At 41.8% G+C, this 25233-nt stretch overlaps 1 protein-coding gene across 1 annotated transcript; it reads right to left on the bottom strand.

The window, feature by feature from the left end:
- Positions 1-533: 533 nt before the first annotated feature.
- Positions 534-2547, bottom strand: LOC104243245 (glucan endo-1,3-beta-glucosidase-like). The gene is given in 5 exon segments (XM_009798407.2): positions 534-623; positions 783-971; positions 974-1052; positions 1414-1568; positions 1571-2547. Coding segments are annotated over 5 exon segments (1305 nt in total). The 5' UTR covers positions 2424-2547; the 3' UTR covers positions 534-594.
- Positions 2548-25233: the final 22686 nt, after the last annotated feature.

Here is a 25233-nt window from a genome sequence, read left to right as displayed (position 1 = left end):
ATTATCCTACCTTAAATATTCCAGGACAAATTTTGATCCATACAGATATGTATTCTTACTTTAATTTTTAACTGTTAAGATTAAATTGCTTAATTTGGTATAAACACGAGATGTTTGGTAAGTATTTTCCATATCATCACTGAGCTTGCATCTAAAACACATTCATTTTGGTTTGGGGGTTGTTGTTTAAAGTATTTAAACCAGTAAGTAATTTCTCCTATCAATTTCAAGACGATCGTGAATATGGCCCTTCGGTGAATAGCTAATTTTGATTCATATAGGATGTGTAGAATTGATTCATGGAAAAGCTTTGCACTATCTCAAAACAATTAAAGGACAGTGGAGGCTTGATCTACAAGTTTAGAATCACCAAGTTCAAAAAACTTGCATCGCAAATAAAAAGATATTTATATAGATATCATCCATGCAAAACATAGCTCTCTTCAGACTTCAAATAATAAAAAGTTACAGCGCAACAACCCATTGGACTGTGCCAAAATGTATAGATTAATTTATTAATACTCTATTATCAAAACATGCGATCCAATGCTCGAAATAAAGAGCCAGCAACTTACTAGATCCGCAGTTGCTCCTTTAAGCAGCATACGTACATTCTTCGTAACCTGCATTCATGTGCATAGATTTTCACACAAGTGATCACTATTACTTTTTCAATAATTAACAGAATAGTCATAATCATGGGCACTGATTGAATTGTGATTTCTTGATCACTATTTGACTTTTCCGTTGAAAAATTAACAATTTTGGAAAGATAAACTTACTAGGATCAGAAATGGTGACAACACCGGTATTAATGAAGTCACAATCCAAATCTTTACGACCATTTGCTTGATAATAAGCGTTCATGGCATAAGCTGCATGAGCTCTGACTGTATTGGGCTCATAGCAAGGGCCACCATCTTGTATAGGCTGACAATCTATTCCCGAACTACACACGAAATCTATATTTACTGCAAAGCTGCATCAGTAGCGTCTGTCCTCGGCACACACCATTTCTTATCCACTTCTGGTGCCATAGCAGGCGGAGAAGTCTGAATTTAGAATTTTAAGACGGTAAGTACAAAGTAGTAATACAACATCTATTAAGTCATTTAATGAATCTACTATATATATACGTTTTATAATTACACTTAATGTAAATATATAAGTAGTAGTATATTTTTTAAATGTAAATACCAGTAGTCAATGCTGGTGACTTTATGCCATTCAAGAATCGGAAATATCAAACTGGGATCTCGGATCAATAATCATTGTTTTTAAAGACAATTATACCCTTAACACCAGTGACAGCAAAAAACTTCAAGTCATACTATACTAAGAGGATATAGCAGAAAAAGAGAAAACCTATTGACATATTTAACCTTGAGGATTATCCAAATTTTCGAAAATTACCTGTGCATTACGCAGAATGCCCACATCGTAAACGGGGCTGAAGTCGGGTCGAAACAACCCGAAGTTACGTTCCGAAGTGCTAGGCTTAAGGTCCTCATTGACCAGGGAGAAAACGTAAGTCTCAAAGGTCCTGTTAGGCATCAACGGCGTTCCCACAACGAAACAGCATTCTCCAAACTGACACCTGGTTGGTTCGGGTCACCCGCAGAAGGCCAACCCGTTTCCGCCACAACGATATCCACGTCGTCATAACCCAATAACTTCATCGCCGAATACACAGCATCGACCTGTGCATCAAACATGTTTGTGTAATTCATCCCCGTAACTTCATCGTAAACCCCAGCATTTGGTTTAAACAGGGCATAATCTAGGGTTTTATCGTTAAACCCAAAATATGGGTACGGACAAATCATGAAGGGTGATTTGGTTTTACAGTAAAATTCTAGCACTGGGGCAAATATTACCCGATCGTACCCGCGTCTGAACCGGCCCGAACTGGGAGGTTCGGAGCGGGACATGATTCCCAATGAATGTGGTGTTGACACCTGGATATCACTAATAATTCCAACTTGTAACAGAGCTTCGTGAATTGCTTTCATGGCGGGGACTAAATGCGCGATGAGATTTTTGTCACTAGTGGCTATGACCTCATTTCCAACGCAAATGCGATCTATTTTCGTGTGTGGATAATAAGGAACGACATTTTCATCTACCCATGATTGTGCACCGGCCGGTTTGGAAACAGTTAAAATATCGCCGTTTGGGACCGTGATTGTAACCCAGACGCCGGTGTTAGAGAATGCGCGGATGATTTCTGGGTTTGCATCGACGATTTTGATTTTGTTAACGGTGGTTTGGTCCCTGATGAAGGCGGCGACTTGGGTCGGCGGTGGGAGATTGTCGGCGACAGTTCCGTAGTTCACGCCGATGAGATAACCCCCCAAGGAGCCGTTACAGAAAAAGAAGAAGATAAAGGAACAGAGAATGTGGATAAAACAGAGCTTAGCCATGAAATTAAACGATGAGAACTGTTACTTTGTAAGCAGAGTGGTGTGCTGAGTGGTAGAAAACAGGGCTGCAAATTCTGCAACGCAGCCAAGGACGTGGTACTATAAAGCAGAAACGTGGGAGGTGATATAGTCCTAATTTCTGCAATTCCAATGCCAAATCGACTCGTAAAAAAACAAATGGCCAATTCGGACTCTTGAAAATAAAAATAAAAATCAATTTGACCATTGAAAAACGAACTTGAATTTTGATGATCTCTTGATTGCTGCTTAAATTGATTTAAATGCACAACAAAAAAAAAAAAAGAATCACATTCCCGTAATGTGGTTTTAACCTTTGAGTTGAATTGGCAACTTCTATAATAAAGCATCACAGCGAAGTATTTACTGCCCGTTTCAAATTAGATGAAATAGTTACCTTTTTAGTGTGTTCCAAAACAAATGATATATTCTATCCGTTTGCTTTTACTTGGCGTGTACACTAAAATAGATTTTCATTTTATTTATCACTTTACGTATATCAAGAGAAGAAAAAAAATTCTTGTTATACCCACAGTATTTATTACCCATTTCAAATTATTTTCTCAAATCCAATAAAATATACATCAATTAATATGAGTATCATGGTAAGTATGCGCTACATTTATTATTTCTTAAGGGGCGTAAAAAGTCAAAATATACCAAGTAAAAGTGAACTGATGGAGTATTTCTAAATTTCGAAACAATTCAACTTTAAACTTTTAAAACCACAAGTTTCAAAAGTTTTTTATTTTATTTTATTAAACTCCGTACCGAGTCAAACTACCTCATCCAAATTCAAATGGAAAGAAGAACTATTAGCCTATTACGCACTAATAATTCTAGTTGGATAATTTAAGTTCTTTAATCTCTATAAATATTTGCTACATTTCACTTCTAGAAATTAAAATGAAATAAAATCTGGTCAGAATTTTAAACTATATTCTTCCCCAATAATCCATCTTTTTGTAAAATCTAATAAAAAATAATTCATTTTAACTTCAAAGGATAATCAAATTATCTCTTGAAACGAGAAAATTGGTAAATAAATTGAGACAAATGAAGTAATATTTTATTGAACAAAAATAATTAGCTATGGTAGAAATACTTTATAAAAGTTTATTTGGTGCCATTTGTTAAAGTATTACTCTGTAAATAAAAACTATTTTACCATAAAAGTTGGTTAATTAATAAAAGTTTAACCATCAATTGCCAATGCAATTTTCAAGTATCATTACATTACGTTCTATCAAAAATATATCATGGACTTCCGATCCGGTGCCATTCAATATATTCAAATTAAATAGGGGCATTTTCATATATACCCATTTTTGAGGTCAATATTGAAGTTATAACCACATTACATAAATTTTTGCAAAGTTTATCTGCTCGGATCTGAAGTAGGAAGTAGTTCAATTCTTCAATGCAACTTTAGAAATCAAATTTAAAGTTCTGTTATCTTTCAAATGCAACTTTAGAAATTCGAATCTGAAGTAGTTCAATCTCTTCAATGCAACTTCAGAATCAAATATGAAGTTCTCCTATCTTTCAATTGCAACTTCAGAAATTCGAATCTTAAGTAGTTCAATCTATTGAATGCAACTTCAGATTTCGAATCTTAAGTTCTAAAACTATATACGGTCAAAATCGGGCTCCGAAATCAGGGTGGCAGAGCAAGGCTCGACCTCGGTTATCTTGGACCATGGTACGGTGATGGAATGGTAAGCTCGTGGCTCAATGGCCGATCAAGATCGGGACCGGCCATGATCGAGACCAAAGCAAGAAAGAGGTCGATAAGGAAGCCTACTAAGTTAAGTAATAGAAAGCCGAGATATTCGCGATCGGGCAAGGATCGTGGCGGGAATCTCGGCACATATCAAGTCAAGGCCAGTTATTTCGTCTATCATGGGATTAGCTTCTGCAATTAGAATTATACCATAAGTAGTATTCCTCTACTATATAAAGAGGGTTCTAATCATTTGTAACGAGCTCATTCTCGCATATCAAAGAAATCTTATGTTCTCTAGTTCATCAGTTTATTTCATAACTCTATTCTCACTCACTCGGTTCGAGGGAGACCTAGCTCGAGGGCCAAATTGCATTTCAATGCTGGTTTGCTTTACTTTGCTATTAATTTCTACTATTAATCATCATATTTATCAACTGGTGCTAGGTGAAATTACGTATCCTTAAAACCACTTGTAAGTTTAATTATTATCCGAATTTAAGGGTAAACAGTTTGGCACCGACCGTGGGGCTAAGGATAATAGTGATTACCTGGTACAATTTTCGTAACACACTATTTTATGCTTGTTCTTTGAAGTGTCTTTGATTCCAGGATCAACATGTCAAACTCTCAAGTAGCGCCCCCACACACAGAAAATGGCCTTGATCTTCATGGCGAGAATGAAAACATAGCTGCCTCAGGAAACAGAGTACCTCTAGTCAACCCCGATGGAGCTCCGGTCGTGGACTCGATCGACATTAGCTCCCATATTGCCCTTAATGAAAATCTGGGCATAGATCCCGAAAATAGCATCCGCAATGATGCTCGAACAGCCGATCAAAACGTACAAAGCGATGAAGAAGGCGAAACTAGCCTTCGAATGATATTCGAAATGTTGCAGACTCAACAAGCCGCAATAGCACAACTCCAAAATAAGAATCGTGCACTAATCAGGATAGAGTCCGAGCCATCACAAGAAGTTCTTCATAGAGCCGAATCGGTGTCAAAGAGGTTGAATGGAGGAGCAACGAAAACTAACCTGCTATCGTAAAAATGCTCGAGGAATTAACGAAGAGAATCGAGATAGGGGAAAAAAAGATCGATAAAAATGATAAGAAGGTGGAAACTTATAACTCCAGGGTCAACCAATTCCTAGGGGCATCACCGATATTGAAAGGACTTGATTCCAAAAAGTTTATCCAAAAACCTTTCCCCTGAGTGCGGCTCCGAAGCCAATCCCAAAGAAGTTCCGTATGCCCGAGATTTCGAAGTATAATGGGACGATAGATCCAAATGAACATGTCACCTCATATACATATGCCATTAAGGGAAATGACTTGGAAGATGACGAGATTGAATCCGTGTTGCTGAAGAAATTCAGAGAATTCTATCAAAGGGTGCCATGATATGGTACCATAATTTACCACATAATTCTATTGATTCATTTTCTATGCTTGTAAATTCCTTTGTAAAGGCGCATGCTAGAGCCATTAAGGTTGCAACTAGAAAGTCGGACCTATTCAAGGTAAGGCAAAAAGATAACCAGATACTCAGGGAATTCGTACCTCAATTTTAAATGGAACAGATGGATTTGCCATCGGTCACCAATGATTGGGCTGTTCAAGCCTTCACTCAAGGTCTCAACGAACGGAGTTCCATAGCTTCACATCAATTAAAGCAAAATTTGATCGAATATCCAGTCGTCACTTGGTCCGGTGTACATAATCGATATCAGTCGAAGATTAGGGTCGAAGACGGTCAACTGGGGTCTCCAATTGAACTTGATATATCCCAATAGGCCCGTGGACAGAGTTAAAAGGGATGTCGATCGGGAACCACGGTCGAATAGAGACTGATATCAACCAAATGGGGGAGATCATAGAAATAACGGGCCTGGACGCAACCCCGTTCAAAATGATAGAAGGAATGATCGGGGACAGAGCTCTCGAGGGCTTATGAGCAAGAGTGGTTTCAATAGGGATTCCGGGTCCAAAGAAGCACCTCGATTGTTAGAATATAACTTCAGCGTAGATGCTTCCGCAATAGTATCGGCCATTGGACGTATCAAAGATACTAGTTGGACTCGACCTCTACAGACCGATTCGGCCCAAAGAAACCCAAACCAAATATGCAAGTATCATTGCATCCATGGCCTTAAAATAGAAGATTGCAGACAACTAAGAGAGGAAGTAGCCCGATTGTTCAACGAGGGGCACCTTCGAGAATTCTTAAGTGACCGGGCCAAGATCCACTTCAAAAACAGAGATTCAAACAGACAGAACGAGCAAGAAGAGCCACAACACATGATTCACAAGATCGTTGGAGGGGTTGATATTCCTTAAAGGCCGATATTCAAACACACCAAGGTGACAATCACAAGAGAAAAATGGACGCGGTACTACTTGCTGGAAGAGACCTTGTCTTTCAACGACGAGGATGCAGAAGGGATCGAACAACTACACAATGACACACTGGTAATATCTGTCTTTATGAATAAAATTCAAGTTAAACATGTTTTGATTGATCCAGGTAGGTCGGCCAACATTATTCGATCGAGGGTCGTAGAACAACTCGGCCTACAAGATCAATTTGTGCTTGCAGCCCGAGCACTTAACGATTTCAACATGACAAGAGAAACCACCAAGGGTGAGATTATTTTGCTAGTGAACGTGGCCAGAACCATCCAGGAAATGAATTTCTATGTAATCGAGGGTAACATGAGGTACAATGCCCTGCTCGGAAGGCCTTGGATCCATAACATGAGGGCAGTACCCTCGACCCTTCACCAAGTTCTAAAGTTCCCGACATCTGAGAGAGTCAAAACAGTGTATGGAGAATAGCCCGCCGCCAAGGAGATGTTCGCAACCGATGAAGTGATACCGGTGTCAACACTTTCGTCAGCAAAGAAATCGAATTCAAAGGGATAGCAAGAGGTCAAATAGCAACCACAGTCACTAGCCTCGACCCGATCAGAGGAGTGGGGAACTTTCAAGGATGATGATTATATGATACCTCGAACCTTCATAATCCACGATGATTCTAACGCAACAAAGTCAACGGTCAAAGAGCTGGAACAAATCATACTGATCGAGCATCTGCCTGATCAAAAGGTATACCTGGGCACAGGGCTAACTCCCCAGCTCAGGAAAAAACTTATTTAATTTCTTTTAAATAACATGGATTGTTTTGCTTGGTCCTATCTCGATATGACAGGGATCCCACTAGAGATCATTACCCATCGACTAAGCTTGGACCCTAAGTTCCATAGTAAAGCAAAAGAGAAGGCCCCACTCTGAGGTTAAGCATGCATTCATCAAGGACGAGGTAACCAAACTTCTCAAAATAGGGTCCATTCGGGAAGTAAAATACCCCGAATGGTTAGCAAGCATAGTGGTAGTCCCTAAGAAGGGAAGTAAACTTAGAATGTGCATAGACTATAAGGACTTGAACAAGGCCTGCCCTAAGGATTCTTTTCCTTTGCCAAACATCAATCGCATGATTGATGCCATGACCGGCCATGAGATTCTCAATTTTCTCGATGCCTACTCCGGATACAATCAAATACAGATGAACCCAGAGGACTAGGTAAAGACTTCGTTTATCACTAAATACGACACCTATTGTTATAACATAATGCCGTTTGGACTTAAAAATGTTGGTGCAACTTATCAATGCCTAGTAAATCGAATGTTCAAAGAACAAATAGGAAATCTATAGAAGTTTATATTGATGACATGCTAGTTAAGTCCCTGCGAATATAGGACCATTTGAAACATTTGCAGGAGACTTTTGATATACTAAGGAAGTACAATATGAAACTCAACCCAGAAAAGTGCACATTCGGGGTTGGCTCGGGCAAGTTTCTCGGCTTCATGGTGTCCATTTGGGGGATCGAGATCAACCCTGATAAAATCAAAGCTATCGAGGATATCAAAGACGTAATAATGTAAAGGTCATGCAAAGGATGACCGAGCGCATAGCCACCCTAGGGAAATTCATCTCGAGGTCTCAGATAAGACTCACCGATTCTTCTCACTACTTAAAAAGAAGAGAAATTTTGCATGGACCCCGAAATGCCAACAAGCCTTAGAAGAACTAAATCGGTACCTGTCAAACCCGCCACTACTTCACACCCCGAAAGAGGGCGAATAACTCTACTTATACTTGGCGATCTCGAAAATAGCGGTAAATGGGGTCCTAGTTTGAGAACAACAAGGTACGCAATTCCCTGTTTACTATGTTAGTCGAACCTTAGGTGAGACCGAGACCCGATACCCACACTTAGAAAAATTAGCACTTGCTTTAATAAGCGCCTCTAGGAAATTAAAACTATATTTCCTATGTCACGTGATTTGTGTCGTAACTACCTATCCCTTCACAATATTTTGCACAAACCCAAACTCTCAGGTCGACTGGCCAAATGGTCCTTCAAGATCAACGGGTATGATATCGAGTATCAACCCCGAATGGCCATCAAGTCCCAAATCTTGGCAGACTTCGTGGCTGATTTCCACTACTAAAAAATGGCCCATTTCCGACCGAAATTTTCGACAGAAAAAAGTAGTCGGAAATTTCCGACGGAATCGGTCGAAAATACATAAAAATATATTTTTCAATTTTTAATAATAGTTATGACTAATATTCCATCTATAACCGTCATAAATTTTGGCAAAAAGTCCGCGTCACTGTTAGCAACCAATTCGGTTGGAAATAACTAAAAAAATAAAAAAAAAATAGTGACTGATTCAGTTGGAAATATTTAGTAAAACCAGGTTGACTTCTTTGACCAAATTCACGCCAGCTCTCATACCTGAGGTTGAAAAGGAACTATTATTAAAATCGGGTACATTATCGGGGGTGTGGGCCCTCTTCACGGACGGTGCTTCGAATATGAAAGGGTCTGGGCTGGACATCGTTTTAAAGCCGCCCGCGGGTAACATAATTAGACAATCTATCAAAACTTCGAACTTAACTAACAATAAGGCCGAGTTTGAGGCTATGATTGCAGGTCTCGAGCTGGCTAAAAGTTTGGGAGCAGAGGTCATCGAGGCCAAATGTGATTCCCTACTTGTGGTAAACCAAGTCAACAAAACTTTCGAAGTTCAAGAAGATCGAATGCAGAGATACTTGGACAAGCTATAGGTAACTTTACATTGATTTAAATAATGGACCTTACAATACATACCTCGGGAATAGAACTGCGAGGCCGATTCCCTTGCAAACTTGGGGTCATCGGTCGAAGATGACGAACTTAACTCAGGGACTGTCGTACAACTATCGAGGTCAGTAATCGAAGAAGGCCATGCTGAAATAAACTCTACAAGTTTGACCTGGGATTGGAGAAACAAGTACATTGAATACCTAAAGAATGGGAAGATCCCATCAGATCCGTAGGAGTCAAGGACTCTACGCACTAAGGCAACACGGTTCACTTTGTCCGAGGATGGAACACTATTCAGGAGGATGTTTGATGGGCCATTGGCGATATGTTTTGGACCAGGAGACGTCGATTACGTCCTATGAGAGATTCACGAAGGCATTTGTGGGAACCACTCCGGTGCCGAATCACTGGTTCACAAAGTTATCAGAGCAGGGTACTATTGGGCTGATATGGAAAAGGATTCAAAATAGTTCATTCAAAAGTGCAACAAATGTCAAATGTATGCGCCAATGATTCACAATCCCGGGGAGCAGCTCCACTCGGTCTTATCCCCATGGCCATTCATAAAATGGGGAATGGACATCGTCGGCCCTTTACCATCGGCCCCTAGTAAAGCTCAGTTTATTTTCTTTATGGCTGATTATTTTTCTAAATGGATTGAAGCACAGGCTTTTGAGAAAGTTAGAGGAAAAGAAGTCATATGTTTTATTTGGGACCACATTATATGTCGATTCAGGATGCCCGCCGAGATTGTATGTGACAACGGAAAGTAGTTCATCGGCAGAAAAGTGACTAAATTTCTCGAGGATCACAAGATTAAAAGGAATATCAATACCATATCATCCCAGCGGGAACAGGAAGCCGAATCGACCTGCAAAACCATCATTCAAAATCTTAAGAAAAGATTGCCTGACGCTAAGGGAAAATAGAGAGATTTTTGATAACTAGGGATTCTAGTTTATTTTACACTCCTTTTTACTTGAGTTTTGATTTAAAATGTATACAAATAGTCCCAAAGGCTTACATGTTGTACTTGTTTGCAAGGTTTGGTCTAAAAAGGTGACAAGTAGTCAAAACCAGCTCAAAAAGGAGTGAAACATGCACAAGTACCAAAAACAAGTCAAAACACAATTGCAACAGTCCGACCGTGGCCGCAATCCATTTAGTGCGGTCCGCGGTGAGGAGATTTAGAGAGGTGCAGATTTGAAGGTTCAAGCACTGTGGCCGCAACCCATTTTGTGCGGACCGCAATACCTTCTTCGCGGCCGCAATCCATTTTATGTGGTCCATGGAGAGGGGATTCAAATAGTTGGTAATTTGGAAGAATGAAACCAGCGCGGTCCGCGGAGCATTTTATGCGGCCTGCGGTGGCCAGATTCAGAGACCCAAAAAGTCAAGCTAAAAAGCCTCACCGTGGCTGCGGTGCATTTTCCGCGGTCCGCGATACCTCTATAGGGGTATTTTTATCCAGAAAATTCGGCCTAGTATAAATACATTCTTTTCACATTTTTAGGGTTTCTTTTGTAATCTGTTAGATCCCAGAGCACGTGAAGGCCGTTTTGGACCTATTTTGAGTAATTTTGTGGCTAGTTCAATATTGAATCTCTATTTCTTAGTTTGTAATCATAATTTATGGGTTATTCTTCATCTAATTCTCTATTTTCTTCCATTATTATGAGTAGCTAGACCCATTAGCTAGGGTTGTGGTTCAACCCTAGTGTGGGTATTTGATGGATCTTTTGTTCTAAGGCTTAAATATTTATAGGTAGTTGATATTTGGACTGATTTGTGTTTTCCATGTTGAATTAGTGGTTGCAAACACTATTTTGTGCCTATTTGACTTGGGCTCTTCTTGAGAAAAATAGCTTGAGTCTAGGAAAATCAGTCCAATAAGGAATTGGGGCGTAATCAAGAGATTGATAGCCCCAATTAAAGAGTTAAACCTAGAGATAGTAATACTCGACTTGAGCCTATATTGCTTGCATAATTTTTACACCCAATTGGTCTTGAAAAAGTCAATTAGGGCAAGGTCACTCAAGCTACCAAGAGGTATAGAGTGAGTAGTATAGTGCATTGGCTATATCACAATCCCCAACATAACAACTTTGCTTTAGGCTTTAGATCCCATTAAGTATTCACCTAGGAGAAAGTCACTTCCCTAGCGCCTCTTTATCTGTTTAGAAAACCTTATAAGCAATTACTCTTCGTTTAATTTAGCATACTATTACCATAAAATTAGAAGTAACAAAACAAACGAATATGATTGGAAGTGTAATTAAGAGCACTACGTATCTCTAGTTTATATAGAAATCTAATTCCCAATTCTATCTCCCTGTGGATTCGATCCCGACCATCTCGGGTAAAATCTGCTTCGACCACTCTCGCCACTTTGTAGTGTTGTAGGGTTAGCACCGATCACTTTTTGGCGCTGTTGCCGGGGAGTTAACAGTTTTGGCTATCTATCTAAATAGTTTTGTGTATTGTTTTTCTTTCCTTTTGTGTTACTAACTTGTGTGTGTCGAAAACTCAAGTACAAAATGGCAGCAAACAACGCACCTCTTGGAGACCTTCCACCGGGGGAGGAGGTAGATGACAATATTGATGATGAGGTTCCTATAGTGCCTCAAGGACAAAGGAGAGGCTGACATGCCAATGATAATGTTCTAGACCCTCCCCCACCACCTCCAAGAGTAGCTCATCGAGTACTTCCCAACCAAGGATATGCTAGTGCAATTGTCCCACCCTGGATCGGGCGGGCAATTTTCAAATTACAAATGTGATGCTGACATTGTTGGAGCAGCGGGGGTATTTCACCAGTGCTCCCCATCAGAATTCTTACAAACATCTCAAGGGTTTCGTGGATACCTGTTGGGGGAGCAAGCAAACTAATGTGTCCGAGGATGCACTTCGGTTGGGATTATTCCCTTTCTCACTTAGAGGGAAGGCATTGGATTGGCTTGAACGGCTTCCCAACCATTCCATCACTACTTGGGATGAGTTGGCGAATAAATTTAATGCTAAGTTTTTCTCGCTGGGACATATGGTAGTATTGAGGGATGAGATCTTAGCTTTCAAGCAGGAGCCCAATGAACCATAACATGAGATATGGGAGAGATACCGAACCATGGTAAAGGAATGTCCCAACAATGATATAACTGAGGCAATGATATAACAGACATTCTACCGGGGCATTAACACAACAAATCAGTGCATAGTGAACCAACTTGCCGGGGGTAATTTCATGAAGTTATCTTATGATGAGGCTTGTGACATTCTTGATGAGATGGCTGACACGTCCTCCGCTTGGCAAAGTAGAGCCAATGTGCCACAGGGTGACCCCATAGTCATCCACTTGCACAAAGAGCTCCATGATCATGGGTAGGCAATAACAGATCTGACAACAACAATGAACCAGCTAGCAAAGGCACAATTATAGCAGGTTCAAAATCCAAGACAGGTAAATGCCATGGAGGGTGTCAACATATTAGTGAAGAAGACAAAGAGGTCAACAGAACCAAGGGAGTTCAGATCAATATGACAATGATAGTGGTGGATTCCAAAATGATGGTTATGATGAGAAGAATGAAGAAGTGCAATATGTGAACAATTATCAGAGCCAAAGGGGCAATTCTTCCAACCAACAACAATGGAGATCCCAAGGAAATTGGGGAAATCAACAACAACAAGGGAATAGTAATTGGGGAAACAAAAACCAAAATTCCAATTGGGGAAATCAGAACAATCAGGGTAATTGGAACGGCAACAACAACAACTGGGGTGGAAACAACAATCAAGGTGGTTGGAACAATGGCAACCAAGGAAATCGGGGCAAGGCTTTCAAAGGCCCCCAATTTATCGACAACCAAACAATCCACCCCTATTTCCATCCCAAGGTCCTAGTTCTTCCAACAATGAAATGGGGAGAATTGAAATGATGTTTGAACAGATGATGAAAAAGAATGCGGATTCTGATGCTCAGTTGGCTTCCCACAATACTTCAATCAAAAACTTGGAGGTTCAATTAGGCCAAATCTCACGATCCTTGAATACTCGTCCTAAGGGGGCTCTACCAAGTGATATGGTAGTAAACCCAAAGGGTGGGAACAATTCCAGGCATGTAATGATGGTAACTACAAAAAGTAGATGAGGCGGTGATGTGAATGCCTCCAAACAAAAAGAAATTTTTAATGATGAAGTTGAGTTGCAAGAGGACGAGATCCCTTTGGTGGTTGAAAATGTGATTGATGAGAATGTGAATGAGGAAGTGAGGATTGATATCCAAGATGCCGAGGTGGAAACACAGAATGACATGAACCCGTCTAGGGAACATGTAATAGACATGCCGGAAATGATGGTGCCTAAAGCCAAGGCTCCTTTGCCAAGGCCACCTCCACCTTATCCTCAAAGGCTAGCGAAGCAGAAAAATGAGAACCAGTTTAAGAAGTTCATTGATATGATGAAGAGCTTATCCATTAATGTGCCTTTGGTAGAAGCTCTAGAGCAAATGCCGGGTTATGCTAAATTCATGAAAGATTTTGTGACAAAGAAAAGATCCATGGATTGTGAAACTATCAAGATGACCCATCAAGTTAGTGCAATAGTGCACTCAAAGGCTCCGAAGCTAGAATATCCCCGTGCTTTCACCATTCCTTGCACCATTGGGAGTGCAGACTTTGCTAAAGCTCTATGTGATTTGGGGGCAAATATCAACTTGATGCCCTACTCAGTTTTCAAGACTTTGGGTATTGGGCAATCGAGATTGACTTCCATGAGATTGTAAATGGCGGATAGAACGATGAAGAGACCATTGGGTATAATTGATTATGTGCTTGTACGGGTGGACAAATTTATCTTGCCGGCTAATTATGTGATCTTGGATTGCGAGGTAGATTATGAAGTTCCGATCCTATTAGGTAAACCTTTCCTTGCTACTGGGAAGGCCTTAGTTGATGTGGAAGCGGGGGAACTTACCTTTTGGGTGGGTGATGAGAAAGTGGTCTTTCACGTGTGCAAGTCAATGAAGCAGCCCAATAGTTCTGAAGTGTGCTCTTTTGTGGACCTTGTCACGGTAGTGATAGTTGATGATACTAGTGCAATGATCAATGTGGAGAACCCTCTAGAGGCGATGTTGTTGAATCTTGATGTAAATGAGAATGAAGGCCAAACGGAGTGTGTGAATGCTTTACATGGAATGGGAATTACTCTTACGAGCCTCAAAAACTCTCTTTGGATATTAAGAATAGGAAGACTCCACCAACAAAGCCTTCAATCGAGGAACCTCTGGTGTTGGAGTTGAAGTCGTTGCCTCCACACCCCAGGTATGAATTCTTAGGCCCTAGTTCAACTTTGTCAGTTATTCTTTCCTCTTGTCTTACTAACATGCAGGTTGATGTCACACTGGTGGTGCTCCAAAAGCAGAAGAAGGTAATTGGATGGACCTTAGCTGATATTCGGGGGATAAGCCCCACATTCTATATGCACAATATTATTCTGGAAGATGATGCAAAGCCCTCATTGGAACATCAAAGTAGGTTGAACGAGGCAATGCAAGAAGTTGTGAAAAAGGAGGTGATCAAGTGGTTGGATGTTGGGGTTGTGTACCCCATCTCTGATAGCTCTTGGACTTCGCCGGTGCAATGTGTGCCGAAGAAGGGTGGTATGACTGTAGTTACCAATGCACAAAATGAGTTGATTCCTACCAGGACCATCACCGGGTGGAGGGTATGCATGGATTACTACAAGTTGAATAAAGTGACCCGCAAGGATCACTTTTCATTGCCTTTTCTTGATCAGATGTTAGACTGACTTGCTGGGCGTGCCTTCTACTATTTCTTGGATAGGTATTCTGGTACAACCAAATTTTAATTGCTCCGAAAGATTAGGAGAACACCACTTTTACTTGTCCATATAGTACCTTTGCTTTTTCTAGGATGCCTTTTGGGTTGTGTAATGCACCGACTACATTTCAGTGGTGTATGATGGCCATTTTCACCGATATGGTGGAAGATATATTGGAGGTGTTCATGGATGACTTTAGTGTTGTGGGTGACTCGTTTGATGAATGTTTTTGAAAAATCTTGATAGAGTGTTGGCCCATTGTGAAGAAACCAATCTTATGCTTAATTGGGAGAAATACCACTTCATGGTTGAGGAGGTCATAATCCTTGGCCATAAAATTTCAAAGCGTGGTATAGAGGTGGACAAAGCTAAAATTGAAGTGATTTCAAGGCTCCCTCCCCCTACTTCTGTCAAGGAAGTTAGAAGTTTTCTTGGGCTTGCGGGGTTCTACTGGAGATTTATCAAGGACTTTTCGAAGGCAGTGAATCCTTTGTGTAAGTTATTGGAAAAAGATGCCAAGTTCGTGTTCAATGAGGGATGTATGCAAGCCTTTGAACTTCTCCAGCACAAGTTGACCACCACTCCTATTATTACCGCACCCAATTGGAGCTTGCCTTTCAAGCTTATGTGTGACACGAGTGATGTTGCAGTTGGGTTGGTCTTGGGTCAAAAAGTGAACAAAATATTTCATCCAGTGTACTATGCAAGCAAGACAATGAATGATGCTCAAGTGAACTACACGGTGACTGAGAAAGAGCTTTTGGCTATTGTGTTTGCAATGGAGAAATTTCGGCCATATCTCATGGGTGCCAAGGTCATAGTTCATACCGATCATGCCGCACTCCGGTACTTGATGATGAAGAAGGATTCCAAAGCAAGGCTGATGCGATGGTTCTTGTTACTTCAAGAGTTTGATTTGGAGATTGTGGACCGGAATGGCAGTGAAAACCAAGTGGCAGACCACTTGTCCTGCTTGGAGGAGGAGGGGAGGCCTCGTGATGGCCTAGAGATCAATGATTCATTTCCCGATGAGCAACTCCTTTCTGTGTCGGTGAATGGTATGACATGGTTTGCGGACGTGGATAATTTCTTTGTGATTGGTATAATCCCATGTGAGTTCTCTTCTAACCAAAGGAAGAAGCTCAAACGAGATAGTTTGGATTTCTATTGGGATGAGCTGTACTTGTTCAAGATCTGCACAGATGGTGTAATCCGAAGGTGTGTCCCGGAGGAGGAGTAGTTGAGTATATTAGAGGCTTATCATTACTCTCCCTATGGTGTCCATCATGGTGGGGCAAAGACGACTTCAAAATTTCTTAGCTATGGGTTTTATTGGCCAACTTTGTAAAAAGATGCAAGTGAACTTGTGAAGAAATGCGACGAATATCAAAGAGCGGGTGGAATTTTGAAGAAAGATGAGATGCCTCTCAATACCATTCTTGAAGTTGATATATTTGATGTATGGGGCATTGATTTCATGGGCTCATTTGTTAGCTCGTATGGGAACACATACATTCTAGTGGCAGCCGACTATATTTCAAAGTGGGTTGAAGCCGTGGCTTTGCCCAACAATGAGGCCCGGAGTATTGTTGAGTTTCTCAAGAAGAGAATTTTTATAAGGTTTGGCACTCCTCGTGCAATCATAAGTGATTGTGGGGGGTCTCATTTTTGTAATCGAGCTTTTGACACTCTGTTGCAAAGTATTTATCAATCACAAAGTTTCTACTCCTTATCATCCTCAGGTGAGTGGACAAGTTGAAGTCTCAAACAGGTAAATCAAGAGTGTATTGTCAAACACGGTCAATGCAAATAGGACCGATTGGTCAAAGAAATTGGATTATGCTCTATGGGCTTATATGACTGCTTACAAGAGTCCGATTGGTATGTATCTGTACCAGTTGGTGTTTTAGGAAAGCTTGCCATCTACCAGTTGAGTTAGTGAACAAGGCTATGTGGGCTTTGAGGAAGCTAGATCTTGAATGGGATGTGGCAGCAAATCTTCGGGTGGAGCAGCTTAATGAACTTGATGAATTCCGATTCCATGCCTACTCCAGTTCGTCCTTGTATAAGGACAAGATGAAGTACCTTCATGATAAGTATGCTCGTAGCAAGGAGTTCAAAGTGGGTGATTTGGTTCTCTTGTTCAATTCTCGGTTACGTCTATTTTTGAGAAAGCTTAAGTCAAAATGGAGTGGACCTTAAGAAGTGGTATTTGTGACTCCTTTTGGTGCACTTGACTTGAAAAAAAATGGAGAGGTCTTCAGAGTTAATGGTCACAAGGTCAAGCACTACCTGGGAAAGATTAATGACAGCCACGTGGTGGCACTGCTCTATCTAAAGTGATTTAATGGTAACCTGCGTCGTGCCGCGATGTTAAATCAGACGCTTCTTGGGAGGCAACCCATGTGTCTTTCTTTTTGTTTTTCTTTGATTTTCTTTTTAGTACATGATTTGCTTTTGGTCTAACTGGTTGTGAGATATGTGTAGGATTGATTTGATGCAGTGTAGGACTAAAACTAGAAAAATGATGCACTCTCTGAAGTTTGGACTGCTGCCGCAATGCATTTTTCGCAGCTGTAATGGCCTTGTTGCGGGGGCAAAATTTTATTGCGGTCCGCAGTGTTGATTGGTAAAAGTGAAGGTTCTCTGAAGATTGTCACCGCGGCCGCAAAGCATTTTTTGCGGTCCGTGGTACCACATAGAGGCCGCAGAGCATGTTGTGTGGTCCGCGGTGCCATCATTGTCAGTGCATCATGTGTTCGAGTACCATGGACCGTGGTGCATTACTTGCGGTCCGCGGTGGGTACGTGAAGTGGGCCCAGGTTCTTTTTCTATAAATAGGACCTGAGGCCTTCATTTAAAACTTTTCGCTCATTTGCTTTCCAAATAGTAAAAAGTACTATTCATCCTTAACCCTAATTGCACGAATTCAACAACTGATTCTCATTCATCTGTGTTGCATCTCATTACTGGTACTTTTAATCTTTCCTTAGTCTTTAAATTTTGTTTTATTTTCTTTTAATTTGTTAGTTCATGTTTCATCTGCTTCCCTTTTTCTTTTAATTGTTAACTTAGGGTTACATAACGCTGTTAGAGTAGGGTTAATTAGTTAAACAAGGTGATTAACTACCTAGTGGGTTGCTAAAATGTTGACTAAGGCTAAAAAGATGTAAAAATCTAAAACCCTAGGTTGGTATTGCTGCTTATGGCTTATCGAGGTCCGCGGTGGATTTCTTGCGGTCCGCGGTCCCTCTCTGCGGTCCGCGATGCAATTTTGTGCGGACCACGGTGGTAAAACTTCAGAGAGATTGAATCTTGAGGACCGCGGCCACGATGGATATTCTGCGGTTTGTGGTGCCTTACCGCGACCACATTACAATTATTACGGTCCGCGATGGCCTTTATCAGAGAGTGGGTATTCTGACCCACACCTTAATGCAGACCGTGGTACCATTTTGTGCGATCCGCGGTGCTCCCTTTGCGGCCGCAATGCATTTTGTGTGGTCTGCAGTCTGCAGTTCTGCTTTACATTGTCAACTGTCTGCAATCATAATCTTCACTACTTCATCTAGTACTATGATACTAACAATAACTGAATGAATTCTCCTTGAAGATAATGGTGAAATCATGAGATGGAGGTGATAAACAAAAAGGCAAAGGAGAGTCCTCCCGGGGTAGGGGACAAGGTATGATCAGATTGACCCCCCAAGTCCGGTAGTCAATCAAGGAAACCAGGAAGTCAATAAAGGCTACAAATAGAGCTGTTTCCCATTCGGGAAGTGAGTATTTGCCCTCCTGGGAGACATCCGACTCCGAGTTAGTGCCATAGTATGTTCATGACTGGCCGGAAAGGCGAAAATTGAGAGATACACCTCCGGTCACTCCTACTGCTCAAGCTTCAGTTGCAATTTCTTCTGAGTCGTCTGAGGGCTCAGCTGAGAGCGGTGATTATGTTTCTTCTACCTCACCTACAACTTTAACACCCGGTGAGGATCCTATAGAAAGAGAAGAAAGAGGGAGTGTCCCTCAAGTAGGGGGGTGGAGAGAACTAGAAAGCCGGAGGCCTGGTAGGATAGATTTCTTAGTGAGCTTGCGTACCACAAATTCCGAGAATGGTGGCCCGAGAGGAAGTTGATACTTGAGCGGAGATTCATTGACAAGGATCTTCTACCTCACAACCCAAATATACAGAGGAAATTCAGAGAGAGGCCGGGCTGGGATTAGTTCATAGGCAACGTTGATGATGCAAATGAGCACCTTGTGAAGGAGTTTTACACTAATGTTGCCCACATCAAAAGGGCACTACAGTGACTAAGGTGCGAAATTTAAAAGTAAAGTTTGATGGGAAAACAATCAATGACTACCTGGGCTTTCCGGAGGAGGATGAAACTTTATACCTAGAAAAGGTAGCATTGGGGGAGGATACCCGCCTTTGGTTAGCAGAGTACTTGGCAATTCCAGGTACCACCCCAGCATGGTTGACAGCGGGAGTCAAAATTTTGAGGAGAACCCTGAACTTCGAGGCAAAAGGGTGGGAGACATTTGCTTGCAGCAGGCTAGACCACACCACTCACGAGAACTCTCTTCCTATCTCTCGGGCTATATTAGTGGCGTTTATCATGGCGGGGTACCCTATCAACATCAGGAATGTTATGTCCAGGGAGATTACATGGGTGGACAATGAAGGCGATAGATAATACCCCTTCCTACATTTCCTGACTATGTACTTTGAGGATCAGGATGTCGAAAAAAGGAAATTCGATGTGAAGGTAAAATCAAAGGCACCCTTTTCCTGGTACAACCTCAAAGGTGAGGACAACCCCAAAAACCCTAAGGGCAAAGCCACTGCCTCTATTGGCCAGTCTGAAGAGCCAGTACTAGTAGTAGCTTTGTCTTAGGCTTTAGATCCCGTTAAGTATTCACCTAGGAGAAAATCACTTCCCTAGTGCCTCTTTATCTGTTTAGAAAACCTTATAAGCAATTACTCTTCATTTAATTTAGCATACTATTACCATAAAAATTAGAAGTAACAAAACAAACGAATATGATTGGAAGTTTAATTAAGAGCACTACGCATCTCTAGTTTAGATAGAAATCCAATTCCCAATTCTTGCTCCCTGTGGATTCGATCCCGATCATCTCGGGTAAAAGCTGCTTCGACTGCTCTCGCCACTTTGTAGTGGTGTAGGGTTGGCACCGATCAATATTTCCCGAGGTTCTTTAGGTGTACCACACAACATCGAAATCCAGCACGGGGCCAACACCAATCTCTTTTGTCTATGGTGCCGAAGCTCTTATCCTGGTCGAGGTTAGGGAAACTAGCCTCAAGTTTCAATATGCAACCGAAGAATCAAATAACGAGGCATGAATACAAGCCTAAAATTGTTGGATGAAAGATGCGAGGCCGCCCTAGTTCGATTAGCCGCACAAAAATAGTGGATCGAAAGGTAGTACACCCGAAGATCCAATCTTCGACACTTTAAAATTGGGGACTTGGTGCTTAGAAAAGTCACCCTTAACACTCGAAACCCGAATGAAGGAAAACTGGATCCAAATTGGGAGGGACCATATCAGGTCCTCGACATCATCAAAAAGGGATCCTACAACTCTGCAATATGAATGGCGATCAATTGGAATGTATCACTCCTAAAGCGATACTACTGATAAGGTACAACCTTCTCCATTTTCTTTTATATTAACCAATTGCAGGTGATCGATCAAGAACATCGACAGATTCTTCAGTACGAAGTCTTTAGGTATGAAAGCACGTGTTGCACTCTTTTTTCTCAAACTGTTTTTAGCCCCAAGTTGTTTTTCCGGCGAGATTTTTAACAAGACAACCATTGATCGTGCTAACTTAGAACAATTTAACAATATCCGAGGCTTCTTTACAATCAACCTCGAATACTAAGGGGCATTACCCTCGAGTGTCAACTTAGTTGCAAGGAAATTACTTCATGACAGCGGGATCTCGATAGGTAAATTTTGTAAGGGTCAAACGGTCGAATGAACTATGCCCATATAGGTTACTCGAGCCCTAACATCAAACATGTACGCATGAATAATCATCTATTGAAAGAAGTATTTTCCCTTGCAAATATCTCATGCCTTAGAAAAATTTCCTACATTATGATTTCATACTCTTGATCTATCGTATAAACAGGCTTAAGGGCCGATCATAACGGAAGTTCGAACAACTAACCCCACGCTTGGGGACTGTCGTCCAAAAAACAAATGAGATCGAATTATTAACACTTCGAGATCATAAGACCTTAAAGTTAACCCTCGATTTTTACAGGCCATAGCCACCCCACTCAGAGACTGACACTTCTGACAAGCTCGAAGTGAAACGAGAAAATAAGCCTAAGAGGCAAGTCCAAAATAAAAAAGGCTACGACCAAATTAACACGATTCAGAGACATACGAATTCCATAATGAAACAGGCCTGCGAATATTTTCTTAAACCGGTTAAAAAGGATACCCTCAGCAAAATTATAAAGGTCTTTGATAATATCAAGCCTTGAAAACTCTAATGAGTACAAAATTGTTTGAACTCTCAAACAATCCCTTATTCTATGCTAAGGCATTATAGGTTTTAAAAATATAAAGGACAAACTTTTTAAGCCGAAAATAAGGGAAAATACATAAACATTCTGTATACAAAGGCCATGTCGGCCTAATACAAAAGCCTAAGGGCTATCTCTTGCTTTGAGTTCGAAAGATCATCCTCATTCAAATAAAACCTAAGGGTTACCTTATTTCGAGTCCGAGCAAGCACTCACTTGATAAAAGTTATGCTAGTTCGATTTCGGTCGAATTACCTGAACCCCGAACCTATGAATAATAATTTCACCAAAAAGATATTTATATATGTCAAAGTTATTTACAAGGGAAAAAAATCCCTTGTAAATATCCTAAGTACTTAATCTTCTCCATGAGCAATATCTTCACCTTAGGGTTCTTCTCCGCTCTCAGACCCACTCATGCTCCCAGAATCATCATCATCAGAAGAGATCAATGCTTTGGCTTCAGCTTCAAGTTCTTTTGCATCTTTGATCTCGGCAACGAGATCGAAGCCACGAGCGTGGATCTCCTCGAGAGTCTCTCTTTGAGACTGGCACTTGGCATGCTCGGCAACCTAGTATGCTCGAGTCCGAGCAATATCAACAACTTACTTTGCTCGAGCTTGAGAGGCTTCGATGTTAGACCAGTAGACGACCACAATTGCCTCAGCATCGGCCTTAGATTTCGCCACTGCAAGTTCTGTAACCAACCTGGTCTGGAGCTCCTCAATTTTCTTGGCTTGTGCCAAGTTCTTCTTTCTCATACCTTGGAGTTAGCTTGCAGCCGAGGATAACTGAGCTTTAGCAGCTTCTTTTTCTGAGGTAAGGTGGTCCATATTTTGCTTCCACGCTATGGTTTCTACCTTCACCGCATCTATCTCTTCATAGAGCTGCTCAATCATCTCGAGCAGTTGCTGGACCTGTGAGACCGAATTGTTAGCCATCACTCCCGAACCGATGCTATGAGCTTCTAAGACTTTTATTACCTACTCAGTCAGTTCGCTCTGTTCTTTCTAAGCCGCAGCTAGCTCAGCTCGGAGGCCCTTGATTTCTTCTTCTTTCTGCTCACTGAGAAGTTTAAAGGCATTCTTCTCCTCGTTGAGCCCCTGGATATCGGCCTCATACTGACTCAGTTCCCCTCAAAATCAGAGGAAAGCTTCGTGATGAAGCACCGAAGCCTGCAAACATAGAAGGGAAAAATTATACTAAGGGAGAAAAATCTAAGTATGAAAATGGATAGAAGAATCAGGGATTACCCGGTTTAAAGCCTGTTGGGCTTTGTTGAAAAGACAAGGCGCTCCCACCTCATCCATATGGGCTCAATCTTCCTCTGTGACCAAACACTGGAGGTAGCTGGCCACCCCTACAGGGGTAGCAAGAACTCGGGCATCCTCCGGGACCGTGATCACGATTGTCTGCTTGCACCGGGGATTGACACTTGGGGCCGAGAATTTGTTGGCAAATTTAAAACACGATGAAGCCTCGCTCGAGCTTTTTTGGAACCTCAAAGTCACTCAGACTAGTGACATCTTCTACCCCAAAAAATAAACCACGAAAAAGATCTTCCTCTCTGTGGACTCCTTCCTCATGACAAGCCCCCGCACCCTGAGCATCGCATATCTTTGATTTGGAGACTGAAGGAAACAAGGAGGAATCCACGATCTCTATTTCCCCGAGTAGGCCCATTGAGGCACTGCCTTCGTCTTGGGAAGTCTTGAGCTCAGTTTCTGCGCCGGCGTTCATCGCTTCTTTAACGACCTCTTAGCCCCGAGGTAAAACATCCTCAGTCCCTTTTGGCTTGGGGAATTGGGTCGAAGTCTCCTCATCGACCTCATCGGACCTAGGCTGGGCAGTGTCGATTTCTACTGGTTCCGAAGCTTTACGAGACCCAGTGCTATCTCGTGCATGGACCACTAGCCCAAAATAGTCTTCATTCTCTTCTTCTTGTTCACCCTCTTCGGGCTCATCTCGTAACCTGAGGACTGAGTCCATTGTTAAAGGGATGACATTTCTCTTACGGGTCCACCTGGGCTTTTGCTTGTCCAGCTTCGTGGAGCTCGAAGCCTCTCTCCTTTTCCGCTCTTTCTTCTGTTTCGGAACAGAAGGTTGGGGAAGGTTTTCTTCATCACCAGATGGGGGCCTCATCGACACATCCTTCTCGAGACCTGCAAAAGAAGGATAAGCAAGATCAAGAAGAACTTCGGGCAGTGGTCAAAGTTAAAGTTATATGAAAACTTACCGTGGACTCGGGCCTTCCATCGACCTTTCACCAATTCGTGCCATGCGTGCTCGACGTGTGTCGATTTCAACACTAAGCTTCTGACCCAGTTCTCGAGCTGGGGAATCGCACCTGGCATGAAGGCAACAACTGCATCAAATAAAACACCCATATGAAAGGATGAAAAAATGAAGGTAATAAGCAGAAGTTAGAAAGTGAGTTTTACTTACGTCTCACATTCCATTTCTTTGGAAAATGGCATACTTTCGATCGTGATCCGGTCCGAGGTCTTCACTCGGACAAATCGGCTCATCCAGCCCTGGTCCTTGTCCTCATCTATGCTCGAGAAAGCCGACTTAGAAGCCCGACGTTGAATCTTTATTAGCCCACGTTGATAAAGTCGGGGACTATATAAATGTATAAGATGATCGAGGGTGAAGGGAAGCCCGTCGACTTTGCTCACAAAAAAGCAGAGCAGTATCACTATCCTCCAGAAGGAGGGGTGTATTTGGCCGAGGGTGACCTCGTACTTCTTGCATAAGTCTATAATAACCGGGTACAAGGGGCCCAATGTGAAAGGGTAGGCGTAAACACTCAAAAAACCCTTCACATACGTAGTGATTGACTCCTCAGGTGAGGCACCACCACGTGCCTATTTACCCTGTTGCAATCCTTTTTAACTTGATCTATAAGGCCACCGGTGATTGTGTACATGTACCTCGACATAGGCTCGCATCGGGCCGGAATCGAGGGGGTCTTTTCAATCTTGAAGTCAGAATCAAGGACGCACGACAGAGGAAAGAATTCTTCAGGGCATGGCTCCACTGCTGGTTGCTCGCCGGCCAGCTAAGACGAGGAAGCCTTTTCTTTCTGCGGAACGGTTTTAGTTGTTTTGGACATTTTGTTTTTTGTGAACAAAGGAGAATAGAGATTGGGATATTTGGTGTTTTGGGGGGAAACAAACAAGGAAATTCAAAAGCTTGAAGGTAAGAGGTTCTGTAGGTGGTGAAGGAAGATGGACATTAGAACGAAAAGAGATTAAAAGTAAAGTTTGGGCAAGAGAAGGAAAGTGCATTTATTGGATGAAGACGACGGTTCAGAACCGATAGTGGCCGACAACAACTGACAGGCATTTAATGCCTCGATATATGAACTGACAAGACGTTTCGATCACCTCTGCCGCTTGCGTCACAATGCTTACATCATGATAAACCGAGGGCAAGTTTGAAGTCTCAATTCGTTTCTTGTCATTGCACTCCCAAAAATGAGGGGACAATCTGTATACGGCC

This window comes from Nicotiana sylvestris, chromosome 6, assembly GCF_000393655.2.
Source record: "Nicotiana sylvestris chromosome 6, ASM39365v2, whole genome shotgun sequence".
Lineage (NCBI taxonomy): Eukaryota > Viridiplantae > Streptophyta > Magnoliopsida > Solanales > Solanaceae > Nicotiana > Nicotiana sylvestris.
The sequence above is the reverse complement of the archived record's forward strand: the minus strand, read 5'-3'. Positions and strand labels throughout refer to the sequence as shown.